The following is a 12,493-nucleotide window of genomic DNA, read 5'->3' on the forward strand; positions in this document are numbered from 1 at the left end:
CACCAGTGAGTCGCTGACGTCAGCGCGCATGCGCAGCGGTGGCTGCAATTGCGGTGGCTGCAATTCCCGCGCTGCTCGAATCCCGGGATTTGGGTTCGTTCGAGTGACACACTCTGGGGCTGTAACCTCCCTTTTTGGGGCGCCCGTGATTCCGCACCCATCGCCACCACAGCCGCGCTCTCCCGGCGACACTGGGAATGTCCCAAATGACGTCATCGCAGCATCAGACTCCAACTCCCAGCAGCCACCGCGCGGCCCCCGCCATGCGCTTCCGGCCTTGGGCTCGCCTCCGCGCGCCGCCGCCATGGTGCAGCTGGGTGAGTGCGGCGGGCTGGGAGCGGCGCGGCGCGGCCCGGCCCGGCCCTGACCGCCCCGCGCTTTCTCCGCAGGGAGCCGCCTCCTGAGGAGCGGCCGCGGCGGCCACGTCGTCATCCGCTTCGCGCTCGGGGGCTGCACCAACCGGCCGTTCTTCCGCATCGTGGCGGCCAACAGCAGGCGCGCCCGCGACGGGAAGTACCTGGAGCAGCTCGGCTGCCTTGACCCGCTGCCCAACGCGCACGGCGAGAAGGTGGCGGGGCTCAACCTGGAGCGGCTGCGGTACTGGCTGGGCTGCGGCGCGCAGCTGTCCCGGCCCGCCGAGAAGCTCCTGGGTAGGCTTGGGGCGGGCAGCGGGGACGGGGTGCGGGGGGGGGCCCGGTTCGCTCCCGCTCTCACCGCGTCTCATCGGGCAGGGCTGGCGGGGTTCCTGCCGCTCCACCCCATGACGGTGACCGGCGCCGAGAGGCTGCGCCGGCGACGACAGCGCGAGCAGCAGCCCGAGGCTGCCCCTGCGGACGGCTCGGCCGAGCCCGGCACCGGCACCGCGCCCTGACACGGCCCGGGACTGCTCCGGGACTGCACCGGCCCGCCCGGGCCCGAGGAGGACTCCTGCCCTGTCAGGGCATCTGACCCCATTAAAACGTTACCTCTACGCCGTCCATCTGCTGCTTTCTCAAAGTTCACTGTTGCCAAATTGCTCCATAAAAGAGGATTTGCTGCACAGGACCATTCCAGCCTAGGCGTGCCATTGGCTCCAGGTGCTCTGCCTGCAGTAGTGGCATGTCCTCTGCTGCCTGCCACTGCCCTGCTCCACTTGTCAATGGTTTTGACTCCTGGCTGTGATTTACTGTAGCAGCAGTCCAGTGGTTCAGGGGAGGCCTGGCACAGACAAATGCAAAAGGAAGGGCAGCTGGTTTTCTGTTTACTTTCTCCAGAGATGTTCTGGGACTATTTGTTCATTTAAAAGCAAAAAAATATTTCAGTCTCATATAAAGAGGGACTGGGGAGGTGAGCTAAGAGTCCTACTATTTAATCACATATTTGACCCTGAACCAAGAGACAAGACACCCACCAAAATCTCTCTTCTACTTTAGATGCACCCTAAGCTTTTTGGGTTTCCTTTGGTGCAACTCTTAGATGATTCTACAAATACAAGGCAAAGCCAAGTTTCCAGTGTTACCTCTCAATAAAGTTGGTAGTGTAACCAGCCCAACAGAGGATGAGTTGACAAAACACTAAGAAAGGGGCCTGGCTTGCTCCCAATACTGAGAAAGAGTGGTTTTATTCTTGCTCCTGGATGAAAGATAAGGTGATTAAAAAGCTGTTCTTGGAAGTGACTGAGGCTATGAAAAGTGGTATTGCTTTTCTATTATACCCCCCTCTTCTATGCATTTGATATGTTCAGCATCACATTTTTTATAAAATGGTAAGTGTGCTCTGGTGCACTGGTTTCTAGGAAATTCCTCTCTAGCTTACTCCAGATTTCCTTTCCTTGCTCCAAGGGGAAGGTTTGCATCAGCAGTGTTTTTCTTACCAAAATGCAAAGGTACCACACAACTTTTCCTTTCTGGGGCTTTCCCCTTTGAACACAAGGTCTGTCTGTAGTGTTTCTTTTAAGACAGTTCTGTGGAGTCCTGGCTTTTGGCCTGATTTTAAAAATGCAAACAAACAAACCCCACACAACATCTCCACTGTACCTTGTTATTAAATAAAGCATCCCACAGTCATCCACAAGGCAGTAAAAGAATTGTTTTCATGCCCTTTCCCATACTAAGAGCTCTAGGGCTGCTCTGCAGTGCAGGAGGGTGAGGGACTATTGGCATCACATTAATTTTGCATGACACAGTGGTAACAGGAGGTAAATGAAGGAAGTTTTGAGAGGAGAGTCTGGCAGTGCCTCACCTAACTCCACTGTCCATGGAAGTATCCGGTCTGTCTCTTCTGGACCAAATAACTTTTTCCAGATGTATGAACAGTTCCATTTAGGTCGGAAGAACAGTTTGTGCAGCAAGGCACAGATGCACATTACTGTGTACCAGGACAGGAGAGCTCAAGCTCTAAATAAAAAGAAAAATAGGCATGCTGGGCAAATAAAGTGTAATTTTCAGCTGCTGTGATGCTGACAGCAGATGAAGGCTGAGAACAAATTAGTGAACACTCTTTAGTACCGAGCAAATTGTGAGAAGTGCAAGGCTGGGAAAGTGTGTCTAAGGCCTCCTGGAATTTGGTAGAGAAAACCAGTAGCAGGTAGTTGTGAGCACTGAATGCCATTTACACTTTGGACTGAACCTACCTTTCAAAAGATTATTTGGTATTTTTCTCTGGAGCCAAGAAGAGGCCCTGTTGCTTAAGGGGGCAGTAGATGATAATGGAGTGCATAGGGATGTAGGTTCAAGAGCATGTTGCTGTAAACACTTGACTAAATACTTCACAGCAAGAGCTTGGGCAAAAGGAGCAAACATTTTCCTTTCTTGGTAGGAAGAAGCATTATTCTGAGTCAGTTGTATTCCATCCCCTCTTCCCCAAAGAGTTGGGTGGGCTAAAAAAAAAAACTTAGTAAATCAAAAATAACTGAAAGGAACAGGCATAAAACAGAAGCAGAGTAGGGTATCATCAGGCTGGCACACAGCAAAAGCCAGGCTTGAAGAAAGCTACGGGTGAAATTCAAACCTCCAGCACGGTAATTCTTCACAGCACTGACAGTAATACTGTGATGTTACTCATGTTTAAGTAGCTCTCGTAAGCTTGGTTAGCACTACTCACACAACCCAAAATCTTCATTTCTGCTCTGCTGCTGTGATTTCCTCTGCTGGCTGTTCCATTGGCTATTGCAACAAGATTTGTTACCCTCTTTTAAGAGAAAGCTATCCCTGGATCCTAGAAAAGGCAAGAACAAAACAAACAAGCAAGCAAGCTTACATACAGCTTATGTACATGGCTGATAATGCATCACCTCCATTGCAGACTCTCCCCAGCCTGCAGACAGCTACTCTGGGCATATCTTGCATTTGAATTAATCTCATTAACATTCCTCATTTAGTGCTTTCTTCCTGCTCCCCAGACTTCCATGTTCCACACAGGATGAAGCAAAACCTCCCCTTTGTTTACTGTTAACCCCCTTTGGGTTTTGGACTGTGCTGCTGCCTTACAGATTTAAGAGGAACCTGGCCACCACTGTGGCTGAAGGCACTAGGCAGCAAGCTGCAATCACCCGAAATGCTCATTATTCCATGCATTTACCATTTCTGCATGGGATATATGAGAGTGAGTGTTGACAAGGCTTTTAACATTAAAAACTTCTTGTACAGCATAGAACATCTCCCCAGAACCTCCAAACACAGCAAGGATTGCAATACCAATTAAGGATTCCAGTAAAACACCTCCAGCCTGTGCTGCTGCCCTGCAGCTTTTGCTGCTCTCTTTCGTGTTGCAGCCTGAAATTTGTCAACTGACCCTGCTACAGGAGCAGCAGCCTGGGGCACAGGAACAGCAATGAAAAGTTGCTGCAGCCATTTCCCCAAATGAACATCCACAAAAACCTCCCCTGCAGAAAAGCTGGGCTAAATGAATAATTACGAAATAACAACCACAGGTTTGGAAAATAACTATTTAGATAAACAGATGCTGGAGGGCTGCCTTAGCATTTCAGGCCCTGGTAGTCAAAGAATTCTCAAGATGTGTACTGGACTTATGCAATCCATTGGGTGTTGTCATGATAATGGCATCTGAAAGTTTCTCCTCTCTCCTGAGGCTGTCTTCCAGTCTGAGGGAGGGAGAACATACATTAAGAAAGCTACCTTTTACACAAATTCTTTCTTTGATAAAGTGTATCTCCTATATAGTGCAAGATGCTTAATTACTCACTTGTAGAAAATAAATTGGCTAGAGAGCTCTATTTTAAATACTTCCCAATATAGTTTATATATACATAGATGCGTACTATATTTATATTTATAAATTTTATTCTATTTGATTCATGAAAAGACTTATTTTTCCAACCAAAGAACAGCAGAAGTTCTGAAATCATGAGGTTGTCTTTCTGAGTGTCACAGCAGAGGCTGAGTGAGCTGCAGACATGCTGAAATGGTTACAGGTAGCTTAATTACAAACATGCGAAAAAAACCAGTTAGGTCTTTTCTCCATCACTCTCCCCATTTTCCCTGCTTCTGTACATGTGTAATAAATACATTTACAAACATCCACAAACAGCTGCCATGAAGCAACCTTTAATGATATGGACTGAATCAAAATTAACCTTCAGGCATCACTGAAAAACAGCACAGCATAAAATAATTTTCCTGCCTAAACTCATGCTTTTTTTTTTTTTTTTTTTTTTTTTTTTTTTTTTTTTTTTTTTTTTTTTTTTTTTTAATCAGTAACTTGCAAATTTAGACAGAATATTTGAAGCCTTTGGATTCCAGAAGGGAAACATCATGTTGCAGCTCACAGTTCACCAGTGACCATAAACAGTAATTTCTGTAAAATACAAAATGTCTGACAAATGAAGAGAATAAGCAAATAAACAATGCCTCTTTTTAAAGTTATTTCTAAGGATTTGGTGCAACTTCCAGCTCTACACGATGGTGACAGGCTCTGTTTGTTTTTCCAGACACCACTCAAAGCCCCAGATTAACGCACACTGATGTCAACTTAAAAGTTCTGTGTGCGTACCACTACATAAATACATATGCAAAATAAAGTCCATATCCCATAAAATAGAAAAATGTAATATAGAGTCAATTGGGCAAGGCATACAGGCATAGCAATAGTTTTATAACTACATAAACGTAGTTGATACTATTTACAAATGGAAATGGAGACAAACCTTATCATCAAATACATTGCTTTTATGAATTTTTTGAAGTTTTTCACTTGCAACAAAATGATCTGCAACTCCAGCTACCTGGAAAAGTAAAGTGCTCACAATCCATTTAGTGCAATAATGCTGGCTAAAAAACTTAAGAGGAGAAAAAAAATTTAAGAACTAATACCACATTAGCTAGCGGGACCAAAGAAAAAATAAATTTTGAGTTTAAAGGTTTGAGAAGATAAGAAAGAGAAATTAAGATTACAAAGCAGACTAACAAGAAAAGAATAATTCTCCAAAGTCAAGTCTTTTGATTGTCAGAAATTAGAAGTGCCAAATGTAGTTTCTCGTATTTTGTCCCAGCTTTGTCCTGAACATTCTTGGAGACAGCTGTCCCATAATCAAGGAAATGGCACAGATATTCCTGCAGGTATGACACCATGTAAGCCCAAACAAAGAAATGAAAGATCAATGCACTCATCAGTTTGACAGCTGACAGTCCTTTATCTCTGAGAGCTTGACTTCATAATTTTAGCAGTATTCCTCTGTTTAAATCAATACCGAGTAATATGAAACTTGCTTCTAAAATATAATAATTGGGAGCAGAAGACTAAAATGAGGGGTTCTTACAAGTCATGTATTATGCTTTCAGCACTGGATTACAGTAAGCCACAACAACTAAAGATTACACACATTATTTCACCTTGGCATCATAGATCAGAATAAACTTAGGTGAACAGTGAGGTACAACCCATTTAAAAGGAGTGGTCTCCAGAGAATACCACTCTTCTGGATCTAGGGACCAAATATAATCTCTACAGGGATGCCATGCACAGCACATGTGAACACCAGAATGCCCACCAGCCTTGGTAAAACTTGGCTGCCTACCCAAATACAGAGGCAGACTTACAGGGGCTTTAGAAATAGTTTTATTCGTGATTTAAAATTAGCCCCCGGCCTTAACCAGAACTTGTAAAAATTCTCACACACCACCTTCTAAAATCAGAATAATTAAGAAATCTCTCAGATAATGAAACCTGAAGCCCTTTTACTGGTTTCACTGAGATGTGGAAGATGCAGCTCTAATTGACAAGCACTTAGTCACTGATCCCCAGAGTTCAGAATGCCCCAAGGTAAAACTGTATAAACAAGAATGATGTGATGCAGGCTTCCATATCTATGATTTTTCTTGTAAGTTCTTGAGAGGAATCTTCTGCCCAAGGGAGGTTGATGGGAAAAGACCTTTCTCCCCAAAACTGGGTTATGGACAACTGCCAAGTTGGATTATGGACAAATCCTCCTGCTAAGTCATCACAAACCCCTGTAGTCTTAATTAAACTCTAAAGAGGAAGGAAATATGAACATGTTGGCAAACATCACCAAGGACCACAGCCAGGAGCTCCAGAGTGGGGGGTGGGAGCCAGGCCCCAGCGCCTTCAGCCCACAGGGGTGTCTGGTAGCAGTTCTGCTGGTGGGAGTTCTGTGCACCCAGAACCTCATGGCACTTGACAGAGGACTCACACCACCCAAGCAAGACCAGCTGCTCTCAGCCTCCCCAAAGTTTTGAAAAGCACCCTCCAGAGCCAGGCCTTCCACAGGCAGAGGCCGTAGGTTGGACCTGCAGCTCCCAAAGGCCTCACAGGAATCACCACCGCCCTTGGCGACCGAGGCAGCTCTGCCTGGCCAGGAGATGGCACCTTCTGCCCCAAAACTGGCACGTCACCATTCCCACGGTGGCAGTCTCTGCAGCAGTGCGTGCAGCCCAGCAGCTCGCTGCCACTCCAGAGAAGCAGGCTGTCCTGCCCAGGCACCAGACTTTCAGGTCTCCTTCCTCATGCCGGGCAATGCCAGTCATGCCCCGGGATGACAGCACCACGAGGCAGCTGGAGGGAACGAACACTTCCCGCTGCTGTGGCCCCAGGGGCACAGACAGGCCTCTGCCACCTCGGGGGAAGGACAAGCAGTGCCAGGCGCCGCTGACTCACCCCTCGCCTTCCCACGGGCAGAGGAAAGCTCAGCAAAGCCAGCACACACCGACCTTTCCGCTTGCCAAGCCCGGTGCTGCCGTCCCAGGGGCGCACAGCCCGTCCTGTCGCGATAGGGAGGCCAAGGGTGAGGAAATGAGGCAGCAGAGGCTGTGGCAGCTTCTCCCATTTATTCGTTCCGCGCACGGGGCAGGAGCGGGCGCTGCTCCTCGGCGGGTGGCAGCTCCTCGGCGGGCAGCAGCTCGTAGGTGACGCAGAGGGAGGAGAAGAGGCAGCCCAGGAAGGACACCAGGCTGGAGAAGTACATGGCGCCGCTGGCGCTGCCCACGGCCGCCGTCAGCGGCCCCATGGCCAGGGCCACGAGGATCTGCGCCAAGAAGTACTGGCAGCTCAGCAAGGAGATGTCAACGCCCATCCCACGCCGAGTGCCCTCCGCCTGCGAGCCTACGAACTGCGGGGACACAGCCACAGAGTGAGGGGGTGTCCCGGGGGCTGCTGTCCCCTCCCCGGCCCGGGGCTCACCTCTCGGCTCTGGTAGTAGTCGCAGAGCAGGGAGTAGGGCAGCGTGCAGAGCGTGGCGAACAGAATGCCGTAGGTAGCGCACAGGGACAGCAGCACGTAGACGTTCCTGGAGAGCGTGGCCAGGCCCGTGCCCAGCCCAAAGGCCAAATATGCCACGAAGTACAGTGTCCGTGTGCTAAACCGCTCCTCCAGCTTCTCCAGCACGGCTGCAAGAAAATGGTCCAGCTTTCAGGCTGAACTGCAGCCCCCCCCCACTGCCACCTGTCTGTGGGGCTGAGGGGCCCACCTTTGGTTAGGCAGCCACATCTCAGTGGCAACCACACCTCTGAGGAGTTGGTGGCTCGCACTGAGTGCCAAGAACCCCTTCCAAATCTGGCTGCCATGATGCAGCATTGCTGCCCTATCTCACAGAGGGCATGGCAGAGCTGAAGCCTGGCAGTGCCCCTGTCCCAGAGGGGTAACGGGAACTGGTGGGGGTGGGCAGGCAGAGAGAGGCATGACATATGTGACAAAGTGCTGAGGTGGCACATGACACCTAAGTGCTCTGCCTGGGACACAGAGGGTGGTGTTGCACCAGAACTGCGCCTGTGGTGACTGCATGTATCTCTGCATTCAATGTACACTGAAAATGCCACTTGTGAAAGGAACCACATCCTAAGACAGATGTGTTTTCACAGCATTGCTGACCTCACCTAATGGCAGTGCAGGCCAAGCTAAGTAGCAGAGGTAAGAGGGTAAAAAAGAACACTCTGCCAAGGCACATGTGGTAGGCTGTGAGCAACATAAACATTGGCCTACTCCTTGCAAAAACACCACTTCTAAGAAATGTATCCTTTCCCAAAGCAGTAGTTAAGACAGCTGTACCAAGTACCTGAATAGAAAGCAGCACTGAATGCATAGATGCACATTCCCCAGCAGCCCATGGTGACCCCAGTGTTGTACTTCTGATACTCATCTGAGTTGTGAGGTGCTTTTGGGTTCCCTTGGAACACTACTTCTCCCATGAAGTCCGTATAGAAGAGTAACATCCCCTCAAATGAAAGCCACCCTGAAAGAAGCGAGAAGGAACCTATTAGGATTTCAGAATATCTGTTTCCCCTTGTAAGCTTACATGGATGTTATCAGCTATATTACAAATCACACCCTAGGACAGGTTGTGCAACCTGAGCACTACATAACATCCAGCCACATTTATCTGAGACCGCTGCTCCCTGGGCATAATGCTGCAGTGTTTGTTAAAGACATTCAGGGTTTTAAAGACCAAGATTTACCATTTGAATTCCTAAGTGGAAACCTCAAGGCTGACTAAAGGCCACAAAATACTGGTTTAGCAAGACAGAAAAATAGATGACAGCAGTCTGAGCTGTCTTCAGGTTCTGACAGGTCACAGCACTCAGTTTAACAGAGTGGCTCATCCCGTAGTAATTTCAGGTTGCTGTTATCCTCCCACGTAGGACTGGAAGGAGTGCTTCTTACGTCATGGCTGCAGCCTCCAGAGTGCCTCTGACACAGTAAAAACTCTGCTCACAAATTGGCACCAAGGCCATTGATGTAGACAATCCCTTAATTCCTTTCACAGCCAATAAGTATTAATTACCTGGTCCCTTCTGTCCAATTTTGTGTAAACCGGAATGACTGCAAGCCCTTCCTAAACACCAATCACACGCTGGTTAAGAGTAAAAGTAATATTATAATGGTTACAGGCACTCCTGCAATGCCATATTCCACATCTCCACTTGGCCTGTTCTGGGACCCCTGTACATGAGCAGTCAAAGGGAGGAAAGTAAATGCTAGTCTCAGGGTGTAAGCATGAAAATCCAACTAATCTCATCTTTCTGCTTGGTGTGAACATTCCCCGTAAGATGTGCTGATTTAGGCTGTTGTTCCCTTTCTAGGAATACGGGCTTTACTGCTTTGCTGAGGTGTTTTGGGTTTTTGTTTTGTTTCTTCCTTTCTAGGTGTTCTAAGAAGGTACCTCATTGATATCAAGTTGTCTCTAGTTAGCAGCCATTGCAGCAATACATAAAAAACTGAAAACTGAAAAATGTTCACCCGAGGTAGAGTCCTTCCTGCTGAAGGCAAGAGAGTGCTTTGGGAGTACCTAGGAAGTGGTTGATGCAGAGGTTACGGAGAGCCTTGGGCATGTGGCAGATGGTGGAGCAAAGCAGCTTCACGGACAGGGGCTGCTCCGAGGTCTCTCCCGATTCGTTCAGCTCGCTCTCGTACTTCACACCATTCAGCAGGATATTAGCAACCTGCACCGTAAGAACTGCCAGGTCAGCAAGCACAGTAAGGGAAGCACAAACACCCTTTAAGCAGATGTATGCAACATTGCACACCTATCTGGTCAGCTGAAAGTTAAACTCTGCCGCTGGAGTATGTTGACTTGGAGGTTAGGAAGTCTATTACACTGGAACAAGTGACAAATGGCAGCACTGCACTGTAGCTTTCAGTATGCTTGAACCAGTTCTCTTCCCTGCACTTAGGGTACTTGGTATCAACATTCAGATGCACAGGCACAGTGGGAATGCATAAATTCCATTGCACTTATAGGAGCTGTGCCCACTTTCAGGTGAATGTGGATCCTGAAGTTTTAGAGACACTGAGGAAGAAGAGGATGAGTTTAATTGAAACACATTATCAATGCTTGCTAACCTCGATGCTCAACCTCAGTGTGCCCAGTATGTAAAATCCTGGCCCTAACAAAGTCTGCTCTCACAAACTGGGTCAAAGTACAGCAACAACAAATAAAACAAACAAAACAAAACACCACCCCCCCCCAAATTAAAATAAATATCCCCAAACCAAACAAAAAAATAACAGAGGACCATTTACCTCATCCCAGATCATAAAAAAATGGGCCAGCATGCAGAGGTCTCAGACATTCCAAGTTATCACCAACAGTGGGAGGTGAGGTCAGAGTCTTATCCCTCAGTAAGGGAAAGTTCACCTCCCTGATGGAGCCAGATGTAATGACTGCCATAAGGAGAAGCCCATGGGAGAATCCTATCCCTGGCCCTATTTTGCAGGTCTTTCTGTGGAAAGGGAAGATACAGGCTCAATAAAAATGTGACCTTTTCTGCTCCCATGTGGTAGCTCCCTTGGTAGTGAAGCAGGACTAAAAATACTGACCTAACTCTCACAACTGGCCCAGTTAAGAGTGGGACATTCCCATTTCTGCCATCTTAACAAAGGCAGCTGACAGACTGTCAGCCATAATTCACACTCTACCCACTACTTTATTGATAGAGCCATAGCAGGTGTGCTGTTCCTATAATGACTTTTATGAGGAAGCTGTCACAAGAGTCTTTAATGAACAATTTGTGCACCACACGTTTAAAACTATATGAAGAGATTATTAACACTCATGTTTACACGGTCATATCATTGACTTCCTGCTCTTACCTGTTGGCTGAAGGTTACATTTCTTCTTCTGTTATTCTCTGGGCAGTGTCCTGTTACAGCATCTGGAATGGCCAAGGTCTGAGGTCTTTTCAAGATCCCCGATGACCGTGGCTTTATTGCATCCAGTGAGCCCACTCTCAGCACATCACTATCAGGCCCTGATGTTAAGCTGCTCTCCCCTTGCTCCAGAATTCCATTTGCTCCATGGTAAAAGCCATCAGGCACCCGAGGAAAGCTGACACTGACAGGCTGCCTGGACAAACTAGCTGGAAGTGTCACGTAATTACTATGCCCGCCTGTAAAACAGTCTATAAGCACACTGTCAATATTTGAAGTCCCAAAGGATGATGCAAACTCATTAATTCCCGTCAAAGAATTGTCTCTGCTGATAAAACTCCCGTATTTTGGCGTGAGTGGGCTCATGGGGGAAACAGGACTCGTAAAACTTGCATGTAAGTGAGCTGAGTTATGAGAAGCAGAGTTTTCATTTACACTGTCCTCAAAGAAGAAAGGTGGAGAAGGAGGGAGAGGAAGACTTGGACTTTTCATCACCTTTTTCTTCCTGTTAGAGGACTTTAAGGGTCTCTCTGGAATGCTAACTAGAGTCAGCACAGTAGCAATAGTCAGTACCACTGAGGTGAAGACATAGATGACACGAAGTTGCCCTCCTACAGCTTTTCCAAAACTGGTTTTATCCCAGTGTATTCCTCCAACAACATAACCAAAGCCACCTCCAAGACCTGGTGGAAAAACAGAGCTAAGATTATCTTCCCTATCCAGTCCCACAAGTCAGGAGCAGCACAGCATCACTTGTCTAATGAATCATGAGTAGAATCTGACATTTCTGTTTTACCATTTGACCCCTTTTCACTTCAAATGCACTAATAAACACAGCTGTGCCACAAGGACATTCTGGATGTACCAACACGGTACAGAAAGAGGGAGAAAGTGCTGTGGAAGTGATGATATAAATAATTAAAAATTATAATTTTTCTTTGCCAAGAACAAAATACCTTACCTTTAGCTATTTCAGTCCGTAAACAGAAGTGTCCACCAGCCTTGTGACAAGGCTCTGCAAGCATTCAGCTAAGACTGTTTTCCTGAAAGTGAAAATCCATTTTCCTCATATGAGGAATGCAGATCTAACTAAGACAGACCCAATCACTTCAGAAGCGTAGCAAGCTCATTACTTGGCACTGTGTTGACAGCGCACAAAACTGCCACTGTGTTACTACCGATGAACAGGGAAGTTTTGAGAGCACCTCTCTCTCTCCACTCACATGGTGAAAGTCTTACAAGACTCTCCTTTCTTACTCACAAACACATTCAAGACTGTGGAATAGTCTCCTAGAACAGGGCAGCACAGCAATTGAAGATGTCAGCAGTGAGGGATCACCAGCACCCAGTACGCACTTTCGCCTCCAACAGAGTAACTACAAGACACATATTCCACACC

General features: G+C 47.4%; 2 protein-coding genes across 8 annotated transcripts in view; one reads left to right on the top strand and one right to left on the bottom strand.

Annotated features, from left to right (window-relative positions):
* Positions 1 to 280: 280 nt before the first annotated feature.
* MRPS16 (mitochondrial ribosomal protein S16) lies at positions 281 to 1,991 on the top strand. Its single transcript, XM_040084431.2, has 3 exons — positions 281 to 317; positions 390 to 650; positions 732 to 1,991. The coding sequence occupies exons 1-3, from the start codon at positions 305 to 307 to the stop codon at positions 869 to 871; spliced, it is 414 nt and encodes a 137-aa protein (XP_039940365.1). The 5' UTR covers positions 281 to 304; the 3' UTR covers positions 872 to 1,991.
* A 2,646-nt stretch (positions 1,992 to 4,637) lies between these two features.
* SLC45A1 (solute carrier family 45 member 1) overlaps positions 4,638 to 12,493 on the bottom strand; it is an 81,328-nt gene continuing 73,472 nt past the window's right edge. For all 7 annotated transcript variants that reach the window (XM_058423316.1, XM_058423312.1, XM_058423313.1 and 4 more), the window contains 5 exons: positions 11,038 to 11,777; positions 9,734 to 9,887; positions 8,504 to 8,680; positions 7,633 to 7,838; positions 4,638 to 7,561 (listed from right to left, as the gene is read on the bottom strand). In XM_058423316.1, coding sequence (XP_058279299.1) covers positions 7,280 to 7,561; positions 7,633 to 7,838; positions 8,504 to 8,680; positions 9,734 to 9,887; positions 11,038 to 11,777 — 1,559 coding nt within the window. In that variant the 3' untranslated portion in view covers positions 4,638 to 7,279. The remainder of the gene's footprint in view (positions 7,562 to 7,632; positions 7,839 to 8,503; positions 8,681 to 9,733; positions 9,888 to 11,037; positions 11,778 to 12,493) is intronic.

Source organism: Hirundo rustica, chromosome 22, assembly GCF_015227805.2.
Source record: "Hirundo rustica isolate bHirRus1 chromosome 22, bHirRus1.pri.v3, whole genome shotgun sequence".
Classification (NCBI taxonomy): Eukaryota; Metazoa; Chordata; class Aves; order Passeriformes; family Hirundinidae; genus Hirundo; species Hirundo rustica.

Coding starts and splice junctions, on each gene's coding strand:
- MRPS16 (XM_040084431.2), top strand. Junction 651..731: donor GCCCGCCGAGAAGCTCCTGG/GTAGGCTTGGGG, acceptor CTCATCGGGCAG/GGCTGGCGGGGTTCCTGCCG.